The sequence below is a fragment of the Podarcis vaucheri genome (genome assembly GCF_965113315.1).
Source record: "Podarcis vaucheri genome assembly, chromosome: 10".
In the NCBI taxonomy this organism is placed as follows: domain Eukaryota; kingdom Metazoa; phylum Chordata; class Lepidosauria; order Squamata; family Lacertidae; genus Podarcis; species Podarcis vaucheri.
This window is the reverse complement of record NC_138748.1, coordinates 48,483,267-48,507,657: the sequence shown is the minus strand read 5'-3', so window position 1 is coordinate 48,507,657 and position 24,391 is coordinate 48,483,267. Positions and strand designations below refer to the sequence as shown.

The following is a 24,391-nucleotide window of genomic DNA, read 5'->3' as shown; positions in this document are numbered from 1 at the left end:
TTATGGTAAGAGACCTTGGCTCAGTGACAGAGCACATGCTCTGCATAGAGAAGGTGCTAGGTTGAGTCCCTAGTACCTCCAGTTACAAAGGATCAGGGCAGGTGTTGAGAGTTTCCACGACCTTGGACAGCCACTGCAAGGCATAGTAGATGATACTGAATGGGCCAAAGGTCTCATTTGATGTGAAGCAGCCTCATGTATTCATTACTTCAAACTAAGGATCATGCAATTTTCCTTCTTCTAAAGCAGACCAGCACAATGTGTGACTTACCAAGTCAAATGCAGCCCATCAGTTAAAATAGTGTCATCTGTCAGGTTGGGAATTAGTGGCAATTAAATTTATGGTTTTGCTACCTGCCTAGAATTACAAAATTGGGGTTGGGGTTATCTAGTTCCTTGCAGACTATCACATGGCTGTTGGGTTGCATTCATCCAGGGGAGTCACAGAAGCTGTGAAAGCCTGTTCTGTTGCAAGAACAGTGACCACAGGCAATTCCCAGGTGGAGGGGGAATAAGGTTATATGAGATCAGTGTTTTAGTCTTGGCAAGACATCTCAGTTCCTCTCTCAATCTGACAGAAACTAAAGTTACTTTTGAATCACTGCTCATTCAAATATTGCTTATGTATGCACCGGGGAATAAACCTCATTCTCTTTTTCATGCTTCAGTATTAGCTTTGTCTTTCAAGATGTTAGCTAAACAGATGAGAGTCCTTCATCTCCTTTGGGTTTTGAGGTGCTGAATTGTAAGATCGGAAAATTTAAATCCCCCAGCCTATAAAGGAAACAGCCACTGCTGCAAGAAAAAAAGGAAAAGAAAGAAAGGGGGTAGGGAAGCTGAGATTGTCTATTTGGAGTCTGCCAATGTAAGGAAGGCTTGAAAACTGGGGTAAGCTGAACTAAAGCAAATGGACAATTAATTCCTAAAACTACTGTTCAGAAGCTGGTGTCCTCTGTCAAAGCCAAAGCCAGTTTCCTAGTTGCCCAACTAAAGGTAGGAGATAGGAAAAAATATAATTGTCATAACAGAACATGGTAGAAGATCACTTTGCTGACCCATGTACTCTCACTCTGCATTTGAAGTGCCCCTCTAGAAAAAAACTAGTTACTGACTATGGCCACAAAACTTATGTTACTGGTATGCACTGGAAGAGGCAGTGATTACTGCAAGGATGGGCAGCCTGTGACCCTCCAGATATTGTTTGATTTTAACTCCCAACACAACTGATCATTAGGCATGCTAGATGTGGCTGATGGAGTTGTGTATTGTAGGCATCCATCTGGCTCGACAGACCATTAGTGCGCCTCTGAGGGTGAAATCAAACTGCTGGAGAATCACAGCACCTGCTGTGGCTGCAGAGTCCATTAACTTGTAACTGTTGCCTCCCACAATGTTTCTGCTGCGTTAGGAGCACTGAAGTGACCTTTCTGGGGTGCAAGCCTGGGCAGTGCGTATGGAGGTCCTGGGCTGCCCAAAAGACAAGACACCCCCCCCCCCGCCGCCTTCTCAGCCTCACTGATGTGGTCCAAAGGAAAGCTGAACAATGCATGGGAAAGGTTTAAAATGAGAACACTATCTCAGTGTTGAAAAAACTGTTAAAATGCCATCCAGGTATTATTTGTGTTTCTTAATCACTGGTTGGTTTTATTAGGGTAATTAGATCTCTTTCAAGTTCACTGTCTATATATCCAGATATATATATATATTAAGATAGTTATTGGATTCATTTGTTTGGCAAATAATGGCTCAAGAGCTAATTAGTTCTCTTTTTCCTTTCTTTTTTAAAATTATTTGTTATTATTTTTCTATTTTGTTGAGAGTTACTGACTTGTATTTTGCATTTGCTATGTTGTTGTTTACGTTGCTTGCTGAAATGATAATGAAGCCTGGAGTACAATGTTAAAACCAAAAGAGCTATTTTATGTTTATTTTGTAAGCAGTGCAATTTATTGGTGAATACCTCCCCCTTTCTTTGTAATTAGAACAATTTTGTATTGTTGTAACATTCGATATTGCAGAAGGTTTTTTAAAACTCAAAAAACCTCCCTACAAATCATTTTCTAAATAATGGGATATCTTCTTAGACACCACAAATGCAACAACACACATGTGGTGCTGATAATACCAAGACTGCAAGTTTGATCCCTGTAAGGAACAGCTGCATATCCCTGCATTGTAGGGGGTTGGAATGGATGACCCTCAGGGTCCCTTCCAAATCTATGATTCTAAGATTCTATGGTGTGGGTGCAGGGGAGAAGTTTCCTTATACCAAGTAAGACAGCACAATGTATGGGGAAGGGAGAGACAGACAGACAGGAAGCTTCTTTACAGATGCCAACCACTGGCCCATCTACCTCTGCATTGTCTACACAATGGCATCAGCTCTCCAGGGTTTCAAACAAGAGCCTTTTCTAACCCTTCCTGCAGGTGTGAGAGACTGAGCATAGGACCTCTGGAATTCAAAACGTACTTTTACTACTGAGCTGGGTCTTTCAAACCCACCATGCTCATAATTTGAATGCTTAGGAGACACAAACCTGGACAAACTATCTTCCTATCTAAGCTGCTGTCCTCAAGCTGTTTGATTGCCTGCTGCTCTTGCATTTACTTTGGGGGTGGGGTGGGAGGAAAGAGCCAGACACCTGTTGCATGACACACTCCAGATTCGTAAATGCCTCTAAGCAACTGGGAGATGGGATTATCTACAGCTGGACTGTAAGACAAAAGATAGGAAGTAATAATTTGGAATGTAAGTCACCTTTTTTTTTTAAAAGGAGAGCTTTGAATTATAGAGCAAGGAGGGGCAGGGGAGAAATCAAACCTCTTCAGCATGCAAAAGCCATTCTGATTTCAAGAAGCCAATTTCTCACTCTTCCATTAATGTTTTATTCTAGAAAGCACTTATGCAATGACTATGGGACAGCCAAGTTGTAATTAACTAAATACTTGCCTATGTAAGCATATGTCGACATCTGCAATGACAACATCAGCAGAGAGTGTGACATTCCATTGGCTGGAATCTATAGTACTCCAGAAGTTGCTTACCTACATCTCCCATCATTGCTGACCACTGGACGGCCACAGGTTAGCCACACACCCACACCCACCCCCTGTACAGTGTTAACCTCAGTAAGAGAAGCATGAACCAGGGTTGTTTCATCCTGTGAGCCTACAACTTCTTTATAACTTCAGGTAGTTGGTCAAGACACATCTTTTTCAGAGGGTATATGGAGGAGGAAAGGACTTAATTGACAACTACTAATAGCAGCAGCATTCAGTAATTTGTTGTTGTGTGTGTTTTAAGTGTTTGTGTATATGTAGACCTTTAAAGCCCTTAATGGCTTCAGTGCTGTATACCTGAAGAAGGTCTCCACACCCATGATTTAGCCCGGGCACTGAGGTCTAGCTCCAAGAGCCTTCCAGTGATTCCCTCATTGTGAGAAGTGAAGTTATAGGGAATCAGGCAGAGGGCCTTCTCGATTGTGACACCCACCCTATGAAACACTTTCCCATCAGATGTCAAAGGGATAAATAATTATACAATCTTCCATAGACATCTGAAGACAGCCCTGTATTGAAACAACCTTCCATAGACATCTGAAGACAGCCCTGTTTTGGAACACTTTTAATGTGTGATGTTCTGTTGTTTTGTTGCTGTGTTTTTGTATATTATGTAGGGGACGCGGGTGGCGCTGTGGTCTAAACCACTGAGCCTCTTGGGTGTGCCAGTTTGAAGGTCAGCAGCTTGAATCTGCATGACGGGTCGAGCTTCTGTTGCTCTGTCCCAGCTTCTGCCAACCTAGCAGTTTGAAAGCACATCAGTGCATGTAAATAAATATATACCACTGCAGCGGGAAGGTAAACAGCATTTCCATGCACTCTAGCTTCTATCACGGTGTTCCGCTGCGCCAGAAGCAGTTTAGTAATGCTGGCAACATGACCTGGAAAGCTGTCTGTGGGCAAATGCTGGCTCCCTTGACCTGAAGTGAGATGACTGCCACACCCCATAGTTGCTTTTGACTGGCTTAACCGTCCAGGGGTCATTTACCTTTTTTACCTGTATATTATGTAGGAACCTAACCAGAATATCTGGGGCAACCCAGTCAGATGGGCGATGTAGAAAAAAATAAGCTGCTGTTGTTGTTGTTGTTGTTGTTGTTAATAGATTGCATTTCTTATGGGCTTAATGCATTCTTATTTACTTGTTATTTTTACTGTAAACCACACTGTGACTTGTGCAAATGGTGGTATAAAAATAAATAGATTTTGTTTTGATGTTCTTTGTGAAGTGCAGAATCTCCCTTTCCCCCAACAAATTGTAAGAAAAAAATTAATTTATATTAGGCAATCCTTTTATCAGACCTCCACTAAAACGTAGATTTATTTTTCTTCATTTTTCCAAGCACAGAGTTTGAATCATGAAATGTACTCCGATTGCTTCCAGCAATGCTGCCACCAGCTCTGAACTGCCAGTTGCAGGGGACATGCATTTATGAAGAGGAAAAAATTCACTCTAAAAATGTTGCTCTGTTTTAAACACTGCTCAGATCATAAATAGTTAACTGTGTGAAGATGGGAAGCAAAAACTGGTCTTTTACTCCTAGCTGAAGGCAAACAGCTTGTATTGTACTGGGGTTCAACTGGCAGTCTGCACAAATAAACTGATAAACAAATACTGTTGCTGAAGGAAGGTGATATATATAAAATCAGTCTATGGTTCTAATAAATCAGTTTATGCTACAAACCTCAAAATAGGCACAACCACAGAAGTTAGCTAACTAGGAGGTCTGGAAAATAGATATTGAAAATGTCAGGGTGAAGAGACAGCATCGCCTCCCCCCCCTTTTATAGTGGGTGGGGAAATGGGGGAGGCAACAGATGACAACTTCATCCCATCTGTCCAAATACTGCTAGATCTAAAGTGACAGCAACAAAAGTCCCCAAACTCATCAGCTCCCAAAACCCATCAATATTAGACAGGCTTTTTCCTCTTACCTTCAAAGCTCCCAGCAAACAGGTAAATCCAGGTTACAGCAGGAACGAAAAGGAGAGTCAGAGAGGCAGCCAGGAATTTCCGTCGCCCTCTGCAGATTCCCAGCATTCTCTCAGAAGTGGAGATTCCTAATCTGGTTCTGTTCCTATGTCGGAAGCATGAAGTCCACAGTCTCCCACATATTCCCTGAAAGAAAGAGAAGGAAGCAATACATTATCAGTGCACATTAGCACCCTGCCGTTCTCATGAGCAAAGTTAGACTCCTCCAATAGTCCCTGCAAAAACACGGGCAAAAATAGGCCACACACACTGCAAAAACACAGTCCCAATTTCAGTATTCTGTAAAATGTCAAAAACAATAAATGTGTTCCTTAGAAGCATCATGAAAGAGCATAAATCAGTAGCGTATCTTATCATATCAGTTACACGCGACATACATTTTATAAAAAAAGCAGCCATTTTTATGCTGCCCTTTGAAAATAAAGAAACCTCCATTCTCCTTGATGTCTCTGCACAGGTGGTATTCCTGGGTAGATAAAACAGGGCCACCTGTTCTGCCGCCTCTGCTTCCAAAGAGCAGCAGGTACACCAGCAGCAGCCTGAAAGCAGAAGAGTCAGAAGCAGTAGCAATCAGTAGTAGTAAGCAACAATGTTCTCTCAGAGTTGCTTCATACACAATGCTTTCTAGGTGTGCACTTAACATGCTTCGGGTATTCAATGAAAACATGTGAATGTGGCAATCATTTACAAACATGTAAGCCATTCAGGTTCACGTGCCAGGAATCGGCAACAAAAAGCAATTTCTTGTTAAGTCTTGTGTTCCGTTCTGATTTCAGATCAGTTACTGTGAAATGTAAAACTGAAGTGTAAGGTAGCCTTTTAGGGCCCTTTACACTTCACCATTTCGGTTTGCTCCTTAGCACTGCTGTGGCACTTGCACTCATCCAGAATCAACAGCTTGGGCATAGCTCATGTATGAATACAAGTAATCCCACCACAAAATGATTTTCACAGATGCAGTCTATTTAAAACATTTAAACCCACCTTGTGGGCTGTGGCTGCTATAAAAATATAGTAAGTACCACTACTATCATCATCATCATCATTATCAATTATTTATTAACTGCCTTCTTAAAAAAAAAAGTCTCAAGGCTTTTTACACTAAAGATAATTAAAAACGAGACATGAAAACCACAACAAATATATTTAAATCAAGACTAAAGCCATACAAAATAGATACTTGGGGTAAAGACCCATTTATCCAGCTAGAAAAGCCTGTCAGAACACAAATGTCTTCAATTGCTTCAGAAAAGTGCATATAGTGGGCACCTGCTGTACCTTGACAGGACTGCCATTCCACAGAATGGGGCAACTATATTACAAGCCCTGCTCTGAGTTATTGTGAAACAGGTTTCTGAGATCTTTGAAACTTGCAGAAGAGACTTTCCCACAGACAGCAGTGATCTACTGGCTGTAAGGCATAAGGTGCTCTGTCAAGGAACTTGGTCTTGAGACTTCTCTGCTAGTGCCAGAATGTTGAACTCAGCCCAGTAGCAGATTGGCACCTAGTGCAAATCCTGAAAGCAGGGTGTTATATGATGGTGGCAGCTTGCCTGCACAAGCAACCTAGGAGCCCTGTTCTGCACCAGATTCAGCCTTCTAATCATAGGGTGCATTGGACTAATTGAACCAAGAGGTTATCAGTGAATGGACAACTGTTGTCAAGCTATCCTGATCTAGGAACAGTTGTAGTTGTCGTATCAACCCAAGTTGGTAAAAAGCACCCCTAGACACTGAGAATACCAGCATCTCCAGTAACAGAGCTGGATTCAGGAGCAGCCCCATTGCAGGGGAGGTAACATACCAACTTCCTGGAGCTGGGAACTATTCCTCCACAGTGCCTCCATCTTACCAGTATTTAGACTCAGTTTCTTTGGCCTCATCCAGGGCCTTCTCAGTCATTCCCAATTCAGACATGAAAGAGAAATGGAGTTGGGTATCATCAGCATATTCCTCCCAAACTCCTAAAGACTGCTCCATGTGGATGTTAAATAGCATCAGAGACAATACAATGCCTTGTGACACCCTATAGCTAAAAAGCCAGGAGACCAAGAAGCACCCATCCAATTCTACCACCCCTGGAGATAAGATGGAACTACCAAAGAACACCCCCCCCCCCCGCAATACCCATCTCCAGCAGATAGTCCAGGAGGATACCATCATTGATGGTATCAAAAGTTGATGAGAGCTACTGCAACACATTCTGCAATAGCTGTTAATGTAATACAGTGGTACCTCGGTTTATGAACTTAATCCGTTCAAGAAGTCCGTTCTTAAACTGAAACCATTCTTAAACTGAGGCATGCTTTCCCTAATGACGCCTCCCATGCTGGTGCCCTTCCACCATTCGGATTCCGTTCTTAGACAGAGGTAAAGTTCACAAACCGGGACACTACTTCCGGTTTTGCGGAGTTCTTAAACTGAATAGTTCGTAAACAGGGCTGTTCTTAAACCGAGGTACCACTGTACATTAATTTGTGCATTACAATGCTACAGAAAGCATTGTAATATTTTCTAAAATGGAATCAGGAATTTCATTCATGTGTGACACACTGTATTGAGTCGAATTTGTTATACATTCATCCACTTTGTATTAAAACCCAGTTATTTACTTTACTTCTTAACTGATATACCTTTCAAGTATACTTTAAAACCTATCAATTTTCTCATGATTTCACTGGCTAGAGTGGTGAATGATTACATTTCACTCTTCGTATATTTACCGATGTTATTTAAGAGAATAACAACAGTCTTGGAGGTTCCTAGCAATATGAGAGTCAATTTATTTAAAAAGTAAGTAACTCTGTTAAGTAAAAATGTTTTCTGTATTTCATTTGTTATAAAACGAACTCTTGAATGTGGCATGGGTATTTGCAAGCAGGCAAGACTGTACTGTGGGTACCCAGTTTTCACAGCAACAGGTCAAGCAGCCCTCACAGAAACTTGAAATGTCATTTTATTTTATGCCTTTTTTAACATAGATACACTCTGTCCTTTTTGCAGATGTACACCTAAGGCATTAGCTACTTTAAAAATACCTTAGCTTTGCTATTATTTCTATTTTCCTTTCAACAGTCTTTCCACAAGACAGATACCCTTCCAAAAGTGGGATATGCACCACTAACAAGTATTGATCAACTCAATTTACTATTTGTAAGCTTTCCTTATCTATGCATTTTCTATTGGATTGTCTCTCATATGGTCTTTAAAACCATTTCTGGATCATAGCTGTAAGAGATTGGCTCCCTTGCATGCTGAACTCAGTGGTGCTTTCAAGATGAACCTTGAATCAGACATGGTATGTACTTTGAATTTAGCTCGGCTTTGACTTTAGCCCAGCTTTCTTTGGGTGAAATCAAGCTCAGCCTCCTGGATTAATCTTTTCTTCCCCATGGTTGCCAGACAGGGATTTGTGCTTTCAGGTGGAAGCTGCAGAAGAGTTGGGGTGGGTAGGAGATACTCTATGTTTCTGCATTATTTCAGCTCTGAGTCAGGCAAAACACACAAACACACAGTGACACACAGAGCCAAAACAAGAAGAGTAGCAAAACACACACGCACAATCCAAGTTTCACACAGCTGTATTCAGGACTGCTAAGTTCATTACAAGGCCTACCAGCAGTGAATGTCAATAGCTGTAATAGGAAAAGCTCTTCTTGCATCAAAAGTTCAGCTTGCATTCTCCCCAAACCATTCACAGTATTTCAGCAGTTTCCAATATACCAGCACAACCATACCAGCACAACTTGGTCAAGGCATACATGGTTGGCTTATATATTGGATGCAGTATGCAAAGCTGTCCTCTGTAATGAGGGTATGTTCCAAGCTTGGGGGTATACATCAGGCAAGATAGATAAGGTTAATTACTTGTCTAACCCTGTATATATATTTTGGTCTATCCCCGCACCCCTCAGAATATGAGAAGGGTGGAAGAAATTCTATGTATCACTCCTCATCACATTTAAATACAGTATATTTCAAGTTATATATCAAATTGAAAGGACAAAGGAAAAATCGCAGTGCTAAAACTTAGCTGTTAAGAGTCATATTATTTAGCAGACCATACTGCTGTTAAGAGGGCAGCAGAAATCTCACACATTAGAAAAAGGTGCCTTATAGTCTTCAAACTATATCTATTTTAAATAGGAACAAAAAGTTTTTAAAACTATGCATACCAAGTTGTCAAAACTGCACCGAATTCAATCCTAAAACTTTTTTCAAAGAAAATCTTGAGGGAAAATGCCATTAGTTCATACTGTTGTGGCTTGCTTGTTCAAATACCTTGAACACTTAATCAGACATATGTTGACTATTTACCTTTGTCAAATGTTGAGAGGATATGAAAGAACCATGTAGTCCCTGCTTCCAAGGAGGATGGAATAAACTGTTTGTTTATGATCCACAACAGTGTGCTGTGGAAGGCAGAACATCCATACAGCGAATGTAATCTCACCAATCTAGCTTGGTTTAGGAAGCCACAGCTTGCTTAATCCAGGAGTAGACAACATGATGTCCTGCATATGTGTACTAGACTACAACTTTCAACATCCCTGACCATTGGTCAGCCTGACTAGGGACGATGGGTGTTGCAGATCACAACATCTCGAAGATATATATATTGTTTATTCCTGGCTTATATAGTAGATGCAATATGCACATCTCATTTTATTTCTTTTTTTAATGATACACAAAAGCCTTTCTATCAAAAGAGCATCTTAAAAAAAATTACATCTAAATTTTATGATTTTGAAGAAAATTACCGGTAATCCACAGATGAATGCAGAATGCCACTACTCTAGTTAACTGGAACAAGTTAATAAATTACATCACTGAAGTCTGGATGTATCCACAACACAGACATATTCTGTTGGAACTGGCATTCCCTCTTTAAGAAAGTTGGACATGTAGTTTGAAGTGGGGTAGTGGCACTACGAATCTCTAACAAGAGGTCTGATATTATACCAGACTACAATTATAAGGATTTTATGGGGAAATGCTATGACAGTTAAAACAGATAAATGTTTGTAGTGTAAATTTGTCCTTGAAGTTTTAAAGGTATTCAGAGTTTAAGCAGTAAGCTGTATGTTCAGATTCAAAACCCAGTGTGAGATTATTCATTCATCTTTACTCTGAAACAGCATAGAAAGAGGCTCCTCTCAAACTCCCCTTCAGTAAAAAAGCAAACAAAATAAGTTCTTTATTAAACACTTTGTCCAGAATCAAATAAGAAATATTTCCAAAACTAGAAATTAATCACAAAATGAAGACTCATTTTGGTGACTCAAACTTATAACATTCATAAGCGGTAAGAAAATTGTTTGCATCTTAAAAGGAGAGAGAACATGTTAATGTTCATGTGATGCGAAGATTCCAAATTGCTTTCTTTCTTTTTTTAGATCATAAGTGGTATCCTGCAATGTAAAAGGTTTTGCAAACCTGTCAGATGCAAGAGGGTTGCCCAACCCCCTTGCTAAGTAACATCCTGATATTTTGATGCTGCAGGAAATCTACAAGTCAGATCAATTCATTGCCCTTGGGACACCTAAGAAATACAGAGTGGGTGTAATACTTGCAACTTCACTATATCCAGCTTCAATTTGGTACCTTCAAATGTGAACTCCAAGTCCTCAGAAACTAAATAAATAAAGTTAGAATAGGCAGGTGTGCCACCTTGCCCCTGCAACAGTGGGTGCCCAGGGTGTGCTGACATCATGTCTGCATGTCGCAGGGGTGTGATGACATGGTGCACACATGTCCGGGGGTGTGCTGATGTGACGTGCACATCTCAGGGGCTTGGTGATGTGGTGATATGCATGCACCACAGCATGCTGATGTCATGTGTGCATGCTGCAGGGCACGCACGCACTGCCAAAGACATTCTTGGGGTACCTAGCCCCTTCATTTAATATTTGTGGGTGCCTGAATACCCATGGGCCCACAAAGTTGGCACCTATGAGAATAGGTTATCACAGGCAGCCAAAATATGGATTAATATCTTGTCAGGACTCTTATTCCTCTTATTCCAAGCAATCTTCATACAACAAACTTCTAGGAGCCACAAGTGAGAGCTCACAGAGGCCACATCCCAAGAACAGCTTTGACTAGCCAGCTAAACCAGGTGAGGATCAACCAGGAAAGGTAGCACATCTAGAAGAAGGAAAACTCTGATCCTAATCCTCCACTGCCTTGTGGGATATTTTGGGGAGAAGAAAAGGCTAAGGAGTAAACCCTATACAAATCCGGAATGGATGGCACCTTGTATGCCTCTTTCTGGCAACTCCTGCAGTCAAGCTGAAGCCAAACATATTGCTCTGCTTTCCTTTGGACCACAGCAGTGAGGCCAAGAATGGAGTTTTGTCTCCTGGGCAGCCTAGGACCTCAATACATACTGCCCAGGCAAGGTTGCTTCGATGCTGCTAATGCAACGATTTAACTTCACTCCTAGAGGTGCACTCCATTGTCTCTTGAGACAGCTGGATGCCAACAACAACTCATATACAAACTCCTATCTTGACCAATAACCAAGTTATTGTTAGCTTTTATGTGATCAAGGTGGAAGCCAAAGTTCAAAAGAGATACTTGCAGCAGTCCCCAGTCAAAATGCCTTCCAGCAGTACCACTTTGAGTACCGTACTATGCCACTGAGCAACCCAGATTTCTTCTGGAACTGATCATTGCTTCCCAGCCTATCAATGCACACACATATATCAGACAGTTCCCCCAATGTTCTTAGCTTTTTTCTAGTTTGGCTGTAAGCTGTCTTATGTCCCTCTCAGGGAAAAGGTTGGGATATAAATACAACAGCAGCAGCAGCAACAACAACAACCCTCCAGATACCTTAACATGGGCTTGCCATGGTGACAGACCTAGGTGTATCCTTGTAATGCTCTGTGACTGAGGACATCACACTTACATGGGAATAATGGTAAAATGAAAAATATAACTGGTTCCTGGTCTGCTTCCACTGACTTCAGTGCTGCACCTTCTAGAAACTACAGCATACAACAATGCCATAGGCTTTCCTGTTTGAAAATAACAGTATTATACATTGGTTGATTTGATGGATAAAGGGGAGCCTCTCTCCTATGCAAAAGTCTTGAAAAAATTTGAACCAATCTCACTGTATTTGTATTGATATTTGCAACTATATCACTTTCTTACGCATACTCTCATTGAACACAAAGACCAATTCCTACTTTTTTATTTATAAAATACATTTTGAATCCTTCATAGATGTTCGGTTAAAGTTTGATACCATCTATTTATAATATCCTCTAAATGCCATTTTGGGATGACAGTGTCTGGGCAAGGGAGAATGATGGAAGTGAAACTCTGGGAAATTAATATTGGTGTTGTCTCTAACTTTTTCACAACCTTATCAACCAACCAACACAAATGTAAAGGAAGATTAATATCTAGTTTTCAATAGGTGGTACATTACTCTACTGTGGGAAGGGGTGCGGACAGACTGCTTCATACTTTGAACCAACATATCCACACTGAATTGAACAATGTAATGCTTTTGCATAAATTTGAACCTAAGGACACTGGATTCCTGCATAAAGGCCTTCTTAAGCAATTGTATATAAAGCAATAAATCTATGTACAGCACATCATTGGAAGATTCCCAAGCAACCTTCTAAACAATGGATCAATAACATTTGGAAGACTATGATGATGTGCAAGCTTACTCAACAAGAACAGGCAATAAATCTCAATTTAAAAATATTTTATGGTGCCATGGTTTCCCTTTTATCACTTACTTAAAAAACCTTCAAGTTTCTGATCAAATTCGCATAAAGTTCAGTTGCACATTCCCCCTCCCCAACTATTATTCATGTCATGGATCCTTGGTGCCACTCAGGTTGGGATACAGTTGACAGGATCTGCCAGAAGAGGAAGGGAAGAATGATTCACAGTTTGGAGGTGGGGAGGAACTCAAGCAGTGGCACATTTTGTCCTGCCCCTTTGTTGCTGGACATCACAGAAAGGAAGGGGGGTTGTTTGACTCAGTCTTTACTCCACCTCCTAAGAACAAAGTTCCCATGGTAGCTGAGGAAGCAACCAGTCTGGTTGGAGGCTGAAGGAGATTCAGAGGGTTGGACTCAGGTCCCATTGCCAAGGATGAACAACCATTTGCACCAGCATAATCCCCTGCAGAAATGAGAACCAGGTGAATGAGTTGGGAAGGAGGGGCATGCCAAGTGTTGGGACAACACCTTAGCTACACCTAGCCTTGTATCCTAGAGATTTACTTACTGTTTATTGATTTGGGAATCCTTGAACTGATGCTGAGAACGCATACTGATTTCTTAAATGAAGCTTTTGGGTTCCTTTAAGCCAAGAGACTGAGTAGTATGTCAGAGGGTGGGAACCAGGGCAGTTCAGCTTCATAACTTCACGACTCTCTCAATAGGTAATGAGCTTTTCTTTAGGCTGTTTCTCAAATTGTCCTGCAAGCTTTCCCATGATATACTAAAAATTGTAATCAATGTTTCCTTTCTCTCTTAATTAGCAATCCTGTTGTGCTTTTGTGTGTCCTGTTTCTTTCTGCAGTCTTTAATTTTAACTTTACATCAGAATAAAATTCCATATTATTATTATTATTATTATTATTATTATTATTATTATTTAAAAAGAAAGATGTAAGGGCTGAAGATCTGCCTTATTCTAATTTTTTTATTAAATGTAACCATCAACAATTATTCAAATGCTTCATGAAATCAATCACATTTTGTCACTGCATGCCAATAAAACCGCACATCATGAACCTTAAATCTTAAATGTAACATTTATTATGATTTCATGAAATGCATATCTCATTCACCCTCACAGTGATCCAGGACCATAGGTCAATTCCATGATGACATTAAAGCTAAAGGCAGTAAACTCAGAAGAGGGTGACTTTCCCAGGACAAGAACAGAAATCTAAACCCTGAATCCCATACACAAGTTCATCAAAGTGTCCACTGAAGCACACCGGAACTCTACATGCTTCCCACAAATGCTCTGATTCCGTTGAAGAATCTTGACAAAAACTCAGAGTCTAATACTGCCCTCAAGGAACCAGTTCATCATCCTTGCTTTGAAGAAACAGTAAGTATTTGAATTATGAATGCAGCAGAACAAACAATAATGGATAAGATGAAGGAATATGTATTCTATGATTGGCACTGCTGTCTAACCCAATTTGTACAAAACCATTTGTGAAACCATCTGAGGGATATAAAGCCAGCCTTCTTATTTTTCTCCTCCCACAGTTGATATTAAATAATAGGAAGCTTTATTATGGCCAGGGGGGAAAAATGATTTTAAAGTTAGTAGAAGATTTTTCTTTTCTTAAAGGAAGAGACTGCAAGGAAGTACTAGCTGCATCCCCAAATTTAAATGACAAGGAAAGGATTTAATTCAGTATTATCTTGAGACCAAATATTGTTTTAAAAATGACTGCTTCAGGATTACACTAAAACCTGCTTGATCCAGAACCTGAACCAGCGGCAATACCTGGATTTAAGCTACTATGAAAACTAAACTGATAAGCATTGTGGCTTACCTGGTTTCTACATTAACTCACCTTGCCACAGTACATGAATGGTATATTGTATATCACTAAATTATACTTAAGTAGACATGATGAGATTAATGAACCAAAGTTCACCGTGTCCATTACTTACTCTGATTTGGATTAGCATTGGCTAAAACCCTGTGTATTTGCCAATTACTATTTTTCTCATTGAATTTTAACATATGAATCTGCAACTCCTTCACTAAAAAATAATGCTACAAAGAGGCAACCAACATGATCAAAGGTCTGAAAACCAACCTTATGAGGAATGGTTGAAGGATCTGGGTATGTTTAGCCCAGAAAAGAAGAGACTAAGAAGAGTTACAATAGCTAATTTCAAACATCTAAAGGGCTGCCACATGGAAGATGCAGTAAGCTTGTTTTCTCCTGCTCTAGAGGGTAGGACCTGAACCAATGAATTCAAGTTGCAAGAAAGGAGGTTCCGACTAAACATCAGTAAGAGCTGTTCGACAATGGAACAGACTCCATTGGACGGTTGTGGACACTCCTTCCTTGGAGGTTTTTAAGCAGAGGTTAGATGACAGTCTGTCATGGATGCTTTAGCTGAGATTCCTGCATTGCAGAGAGTTGGACTACATGACCCTCAGGGTTCTTTCCAGTTCTACAATACTAAGATTCTATGATGACTCTATTATTAAATATAATAGATGCAATATTTTACAGATGATAACTAATTAATGGTCATGGATGATGGGAATTGTAGTCTATCATCTAGGGGCACCTGCTCAGAGAAGGATGATTTAATCAACGGAACTGTACTCTAACATTTTATAAATGTTCCCAGTTCTCAATCAGGCACCCTTCCTATAAGGCGTAGCATAGTTTCACACATCCAAGGAAAATATTTCTAACATTATGTACACTTGCAAATAAATGGAAATTTGCAATGTATAAAAGAAACCATGAAACAAGTTATTTCCCCCTCTCAGACTGCAGGGGTGGGGGCAGAAGTGAAACTTGTAGGACTTAATCAGATCTGAATGCATTAAAAAGTGAGAACAAGCCTGCATGATGTGGCTTGGACCCAAAAGACATGAAAATGTAGTTTCAGAATTAGCAGAAGAGTGCTGTGTGAGAAAAATGGCCCAGATCCAGAGTTCTTCCATTTGCACAAGCTCCTTCTTGAGATAGTTAATTCAGTTTACATGTTACAGCCTGTGTCTTCCTTGTTTACTGGTGTCTCATACTGTATCCCAACTCCTGATACATTGTGGTGCTGCAAGAAAACTTATTTAGCTTGCATAAGTGTTTATGGAACAGTACAGTGGTACCTCGGGTTATGTTACCTTTGGGTAGTGTAATTTCGAGTTGCGAATGTATATATTTCCGGGTTTTGCTGCATGCTCATGCACAGAAGTGGTGTATTGCGCCGTGCATGCGCATGCATAGAAGTGGCACCTCTGGATGCGGACTTTTCGGGGTAAGTACAGACCCTCGAGATGAATTAAGTTTGTATCCAGAAGGTCCACTGTAATGATATTTTCTTGCTCCACTCAAGATTCTCTGGATCCAAGCCAATACTTGCCATCTCCAGTGTAATTCTAGCTTAGCTTCCAAGCAGTTAAAAAAGTAACAGAAAGGAAAGCTCAATACTTTGACTTAGTGGGTAGCTGCAACTTTCTCTCAAGGTTAAAGGCAGTAAACCTTAATGTTCTTAACTCTCAACAAATGTTAAAAGTAGTATTCAGAACATTCTACTAGAACAAAGGATCTGAGAGGAAAAGTGAGTGAATCTGATAAAACATGTAAGACATTTAAATTGGAAAATAAATCTCCTGCTCCCCTCCAACAACAGCCAATAACAAAACACTCAATGAAAAGGATCATTACTTTAAATTGCTTTCTTCATTTTTTAATCAAAACAGCAATTATGTTCATTTTAAATTTTCATTTTTACAACATTTCTTGGATAGGGTGGGGTCAGGAGGAAGATGACTAGCCAACTCAATCTAAAGTGAAGAAGAATAAGAAGAAAAAGAAGCAGGTGAGAAGAAAACACCAAAGTCATAATATAGGAAACTGATGTTACCACTCTCAAGAGAGAAGATATCCGGGAATGGGGATTGCTACTGTCACTTCAAGAGTTTTGAATGTATCTTAAAAAAAGAAAACAGGCTGCTGTACAGAACATTCAGCTTTACATGCACTGCTTTCGTATACACCATCCTCCATTAGTTAAAAGTCAATTCTCATGAGTCTCATCTACACCAAATACATTTTAAGTACTGTACAAAAAGTTGCACTACAATGTGGTCAGTTGTAGTAAATCTGCAATATCCTACAAAATGAGAGAAGGTATTTCATATGCACAAGAAGAAGGCAGAAAGTGTAGGGGTGCAGTGTGGTGGAAAATCACACACCCCCTTTTGACCAGCCACCCATGCTGCTGAAACTGTATATGCATTATATCTTGCAGCCTAGAGCATTGGTTCCTTAAGCATTGGCCTGAAGGCACATCAGGCTTCCACACTGATAAAGCTAAGCATAGTTCAGGTCTGGTTGGTGCTTGGGTGGGAACCACATTAATGCCTCCTTGGGTTACATGACAGGCCCTGAAATGCTGGGCAGGTTGACATTCCTCCCAAGTTATGTCACACCTGATTAGGACTACTCTCTTTTCAAATCATAAATATATGTATTACTAGTACCAGGATGTCTAATTCATCAAATATTATCTTTTAGACTTCCACCAATTCCTTGGGGCTTATGCACTGCTTTAAGGAATAATGGATTATTCCAAGCTCTCTTCTTAACGTACAAAGACATAGAGAAAGATTGATATGAGTAACAAAGCTATTCCTGTTGCGTGGTGTCAAAATAACACAATGTCAACAACAGAAAAAGATTTCATCTAGTCAATTTAGCTCGTGATAAGTTGTTGCATATTTCAGAGAATCTACATGGTAAAAACAAAAGAATACACACACTCTAAAATGAGATACTTTCAGATATCTTCAAAGCAATTCTCAAGCATTTTGACTCTGAATACTTCTGTGATTTAACATAAGATTTGTGTAACTGAGCCATGTAACTGAGCCCGAATAGCTTAAGGAGGAAATGGACCATTGTAATTTAACCATGGATTGCAGTACATTTTGCTCAAGAAAAATCACCAACGATAAGCCAAGAACAAATCTTGGTTTATCAATGTGATTTGTTTGGAGTACAACAAACCATGATAATCCAGGTATTGTGGTTTGTTTCTTCTAGTAGTAGTAGAAGAAGAAGTAGTAGGTCTCCCCAGCCAGTAAAGTAGATCATTTGGCTCATACCATGAGCAATAGCTTATATTTTGCTGTGGCACATAAACCCAGTCATGCTTAACACATTTAAAAATAGTAATCTGGGAATAAGCACCCTCTTGTTATTAGTAAATAGAAATAAACTGTTTTCATTGTTCTTAATAAGATTTTAATTAAAATGCCAATACTTATTGACAGAATCTGAAAGTGCTCTCTCCATTTCCAATACGCACTCAATGCTCTAGAGTGATGTAGCATTCTAGCTTTTATGCCAAGCCAGCCTCTCTTTTTACCTCCTCACGTACAAAATCAGAAGGAAGGACAGAATAGTCTTAAATATTTGAAATGGAGTGGTGGGTGGGAAGAGTCAAATGCTATAGAGTACATGTAAATGAAGCACATCATGGAAACATGCTACAAAACATGCAAGCATGCTACAAAACAGTGATTTTTCTGCCATAATGTGCATCATTTACATGTGTTTATATTGAACAACACTCTTCACATATCTTTTTGAGCATTTTCATCACATTGCTGTCATGGGAATGTAGGACTATTTTTTCCATTGCAGCATGCCTATCCTAGGTGCATTTAATTTGCATGGTTTTAACTACATGGTACACCCTCCAGTCTCCTCTTAGCATACAAGCAAATGAGGTCTTTCTGTAGCCAAGAATAAAGTGCTGGCATTGGTGTTTTGAAATACCCTACCAGTGTGTCTTGTGTAAGCTAGTTTAAATCTGTAGCTTTTGTTAGAGCTTTTAAACATGTTCTGAGCCTCTTGTTTCCCAGTTCAAACAAAAAGGGTGGCTCACTTAAGAACTGCTATCTCCTGATCAATGACAAAAAGAAATTCTCAATTAAAAAAAACAACCACAAATAGGTGCAAAGTACCCCAATGTCTACATCCTACTTTACCACTATGAGCTAAGTTTTGACAGATTTGCTGTATACTTTGGGGGCTTTGAGATAGCATCTCTATGTAAAGTATTCCTTTGCCTGATGCAAAATAGAATGGGCCCATAACTTTACCTTGGTTTTTCTTCCCACTGTTGGTATGGTATTCTATCAAGCCTTAATTTCGAGAATAGCAACAAGCATGGAAATTATGCTAGTGTTAACACTCTCTATGAGGACCCAAAGATACATTTACACAGTTCCATAACATTCATAGACTCCTGCATTCAGTGGAAGATGTGTAATCTCACCTTGGAGGTAACAGCACAGAGAAACACAGGCATTTATTGTTATGTAAATGCTCTTGTGCTAATTTTATTATAAGTTCTCCAAATAGCTATCCCACTAAATTACTTGTACAGCACTTTGGCTCAGCATGTGCCATGATGTTCATAATATTAAGATCGATATAATGTAATTGCTTATGCTTGCAACAGTGATCTATCATAGCAATTCTAGGACTCTCACTGAGACTGAGTGACTGGGTTACATCATCCCAAATTGCTCTGGTAACATTTGAAACAGTTATTCCCACTGCAAGAGCAGTGACTATGTGCTTCATGAGGATGTGCTTCATGAGAACTTATCATGTCCAAGATGGTGAGCAGAATTAAAACAGCCTGGTTTAACAAGGTCTACCAATCCATGCTCCCACTTTGTACAGGAAGGGGAAACGTGAGCTCTGCTTAAAATCACTAATCTGGCAATAGCACTAGAGAGGGGTTGTCAAGACCAATAACCTTGTCAAGGCTAATGATCTTGTAGTGTGCATGGAGGACTCCAATATCAGTACCTTAATTCTGGGCTCTCCAAGAAAACAGACCTGCCACTATATTTTGCAGTACACCTTTATCTCCAGCTCTGTGGATGCCAAGGACTATAGAATAAGGTGTGTGTCCTTTAAATCACTCAGCCAGCTCTAGGGAGGCAGAACCTATTTCACTCCTGATATAGTCAGCCTACACAAGGCTAAGTCTGGCTCTATTGCCCTGCAGAAATAACTTCCTGTAGTTGCCTTAATAGGTAGCCAGTAGGGCTCCTTTGGAGCTCTCCAAGATCATGTTCTTGTCTGCTTACTGCTTTGATCTACTTTGACCTTCTTCCACCAGATACAGTGTTCTGCCACTGCAAACCTCAAGCTGCCACAGAATTGGAAAAGGGTATTATTATTTTTTAAACGATGCATTTATAAAAGCTCTCTAAAGAAAACCAAATGGGCTCCTGCAGTTCAATCCAGAATATTCTTTTCCCCCTTCAGCAGCAATGAGGAGCCTTAGAAAGGGATTCACTTGGCCTGAAATCCAAAGGTAAATGCAGGAAGACAGCTGAATTTGCCTTGGGACTTGAAAGTTGAGAAAATTTTGCATCACCCCTAGCTGGGAAATTTAACACATGAAAGCACACACAATTGGAAAAGCACAGTGTTGGTTCTGGTGGGAGGTAAACAAACAACGGAACAACATTCTAAGTCTAGGCATACCCATGAAGAAAAATAATAAGTTTACCCATTCAAACTTCTAATTCTAAATACCCTAGGTGGTATCCAATGAAGTAGATCCTATAACACAATGACTTTTAGTTGTGCAATGGAACCTATCCTCCCAGTCTTTCCCCTGTGTGTCCCCTAAATCTGTTCAGAGGTCTCTTCCAACCTCCAGAACAGATTTGGGGAGGGTGCAGGGGATGTGTGGCAAGAGAAAGGGGGGGGGGTTCTGTTGCACAAGCAGACTTCTTTCTGCTACTAGGTCTGTTTCGCTGGATACCACCCACTTATTCCAATACTGTATTTTTGGATTAATGTAGAAGAGCTGGGTGCTTAGGTGATTCTCAAGCAATGTGAATCAAGCATGTGTCAGCTAGAGCACAGTGGCATTTAAATCAGCATAGTGAGCAGACTTAATATTTTACCCAAACCACATGTACTGCCATATTGGGCAGCATATTTTGGGAAGATATTGGTGATTTTATGTTTTAGATGGGATGTACTTCCTGAAACACAATTTTTTGCAAGCTGATTCTACTCTGCCTCTGTCCTATATTTTATTATTTATTGTACGTGGATCATTATGATACTGACATTTTATTTAAGGAAAAAAACACAGTAGCTGATAACAAACAAAAGTATCAACAAAATACAGGGTTCAGTGTTGTCTTGAAGTTTGTCAAACACAATGAAGATCTTCAACATTTCAAAAAACTCCATCAGTTTGTCTTCCTTCCTGAACAAGTGCTAGATTTGATTCCTTCAGCGTGACAGCAATTTCCCAATTTCTACACAAATATTGCATTAATGTGGGTGGGCTGGCCCTCCTCCAATCCTTGGTAATTGTCATTATGCTGCTGCTAACTCCTCCTTTTCAACCATGAATTCTAGATAACCAAACAAGCCCACCAATGGAATTTGGTACACAGTGACGTGTAATAGTTGTTCATAGTAAGTTCCTGAAGTTTGATAGGAGGGCATGAGAACAAAAATTCATGTAAAAAGTAAGACCATTAATGGTGCCTGCTCTAGCAACTGTCATAATGTAGTTTATATTGTATTTAATTATAAAGAAAAAAGAAATGGAAGCCACTTCCCAAAAATACTGTACCTACTTCTCTTTAATGCATGCATGTTTTCTGTAATGCACACACAGTGTTACTGAAATGCTCAAACAATAATAGTCTCTGACAGCATCATATTGAAAGGGTGTCAAAATGTCTCTTAGAAACATGATATCCTAAAACAGAGGTCATGCATGCATAGGGACAGAACTGTCTATCCTCATTTAGCTAGGGACACAGGACAGTGTTTCAAATATGCCCTATCACAGCATAGAGAACACCAGTCTCTGATCATGACTAGACCAGTCTCTGTTCATGACTAGTCAAGAAGCCGGAGCCACTGCACTGCAAGATCTGCTGTCTCTTTGTGTTCCTAGAACTGTACACTGGATGACCCAAACAAACTCTAGGCACTGTAAGACAGTGTGGGGCAATGGCCAATGCACAGCAATCTTCAGTGAATGCAACTTTCTCTAGGAAGTCATTGAGACAGTGCAATTCCATGCATGTTTTCCTGGCAGTTAATCCTACATGTTCAGTGTGACTTACTTCCATGTCAGTACACATAAGACTGCAATCCTCCCCCCCCCCCAATGAGGCAATTCCTTTAACATATCACCAAACATTTCATAGATACACAAATTATTCTCACAATGAAATCACAATATTACTTATTTCATTATGTTACCCAGTTTGAATTTAGAGAAAGTGAGAAAGAAAATAGCGTACCATAAATCCCCATTGCTTTCATCCAAAAGGGAACTGAACACTGTCATGCTGCCTTTCTGCCACTTATCATTTTAAGGAATTTGAACAAACATTTAACAACTCAGTAAGTTCAACAATACTATCTGTTCAGGAGCTGACGGAAAAGATACCCAGGCTAGATTTTTTTAAAAAGAATTCTACAAATCATCCCTCTGGTGATCTGCAACCAAAACTCTATGATGTCCTCATCTGGGCTTTCCTGTAAGTGTCAAAGGATGAAAAGCTGTCTTTTTAATAGTGAAGTCTTTTTTTTATTTTTAAAGCAATCAGTTCAGGGGGGAAAAGGTAAAAAGAAGGATTCCCCTTAAACTATAAGCAAATGCAAACAATTCTCAGGTGTTCAGTAGTCACCCTTCCCAGAGTCTGACCCAGAGTCATGAGTCAACTCTTCTCATAAGGCTTTTTGAGACCACAAAGCATAAGAATCTGAGGAGGCTGCAGAGTATTGGGGAAATGTTTGCTAAAAGGAACAACACACATATGATGCACAACCACCTTGCAATGCTAAAGCAAGCTCAATCCTGCACCCACCAGGAGTATAAAGAATTTCTAAAGTGTCCTGTATAAGAGGCAGAAAAAGTATTTTACAGGTGTATAAAACCTTCAGGAAAATGGAGGGTTAGATTAAAAAACACAAATACTTGTAGCCTCAAACACAATGGTTTTGAAGAAGGTACTTCATGCATTCAGTTCACATTGTTATTGAATGGGGATGTTATTGAATGCACTTCTGTGCAATGGTTCCAAAATTCAGGCTCTGTTCAACCCAGCTCTAGCTTCTGATTTTGTTTTTAATTAAATGTTGGTCCCACTACAGCCAAGGCACCCTAGTATAGCTGTACCCTCTAACAATAATATAAGAGTGTCAGAGAGCTGCAATCTCTACAGCAGATTCAATACTGTATTCTGTACTTTTCCAGCAGATTCAGTATTCAATATTCTGTGTACCAAGAAAGTACACAGCTCTGCCTCTACGTACATCCAGATTATCTGATACAAGGGTCAGATAAACCATGGTCACAAGGTTTCCCTCTTGAGAAACTTCAGAACCTTTGGTGCCAACTGGCATGTGACTAGATCTTCAGGGCTTCCCTTGAGCAGAACAAAGGTTAGATGTCTACATCCATTTCAGAGGACAACAGTACACACAACATTTCTACCTGCCCTTTTCACACTGAACCCAGTCTTGTCGCAATTCACTGGCTATGATGCAGGGCCTGAATGGATAATTCAACGGACAAAGGACAAAACAAAATAACTGTGGGGGGAGGAATGATGAAACCAAATTTACCCAAAGCTCTGGGTTTTGCCAAGAGTTGTACTGGCTCTTTGGATTTAGAATTTAAATACTCCTAAACAGAAAAGTGAAGATATGGAAATTGAACCAACAAATATTTATGTGAGCATCATTAGCATTTCCTACTACTAGTTGGAAAGCTTAGCAGCGTAATCATGAAACTACATATCATGTTGCACTCACTCCCGTCTGCTTACACGTATTACTTTTGGGGGGCATACAGTGTCCTGTCCACCCCCACAGCAGCACTGCTTGGCATTTCTATGAAGCATAACTGCACTGCACAGCTTTGGAGCTACAGCAAATTTCCAGGCAAGGAAAAGCACTCTTCAGAGATCAGAAGAACAAAGTTGTTTAAGATGATAGGTGCAGAATTGTAATGAGGGCACACAGGTCGCTAATGCAACATTGCATAAACAAATTATTTCAAGAACAACCACAGCAAAATGAGCTTCCCTTTCTATTATAATGTAATGGGTTCCTAAAAACAAATTAGCAGAGGAATGTTCAACCCACCCAATTATTTCTTTCCTTTCTGTCACAGGAATATAGCAAGCCTTGCAGTCCATGGTAGCAGCACACACTTTTAGGGTGGCCTGGCCCAAAACAGGAGAACAAGCAACTTGTGCATGCTCCTTCAGTGTCTTTGCAAGGGGCAAAATTGTACCTCTCTGCTGTGGGCACACAAGCAAGCTCTACATGGAAAATGAGATGCGTAAACTGCCTGAATGACTACTAACGCCAAAATCTGGTATTCCCACAAAACCTCAGCTCAAGCTCTGCTCTTGTTTTGTCTTCCCACCTTCAAATATGTGCCTGACATTCATGCCCAATCCACTTCCAGCGCTCAAAACAACAGAAGTGTGAACATTTCCTGTGTTAAAATATGAGTCGTTTATAGCCGTTATAACAATATATCACTGAATAGTCTGAAGTTTGAA

General features: G+C 40.0%; 1 protein-coding gene across 1 annotated transcript in view; it reads right to left on the bottom strand.

Annotated features, from left to right (window-relative positions):
* Nucleotides 1-24,391, bottom strand: part of LARGE1 (LARGE xylosyl- and glucuronyltransferase 1) — a 320,062-nt gene that overhangs the window by 227,142 nt on the left and 68,529 nt on the right. Inside the window, exon 2 of the mRNA XM_082241177.1 lies at nucleotides 4,996-5,179. Within this exon, the coding sequence (XP_082097303.1) occupies nucleotides 4,996-5,101 (106 nt within the window). The 5' untranslated portion in view covers nucleotides 5,102-5,179. The remainder of the gene's footprint in view (nucleotides 1-4,995; nucleotides 5,180-24,391) is intronic.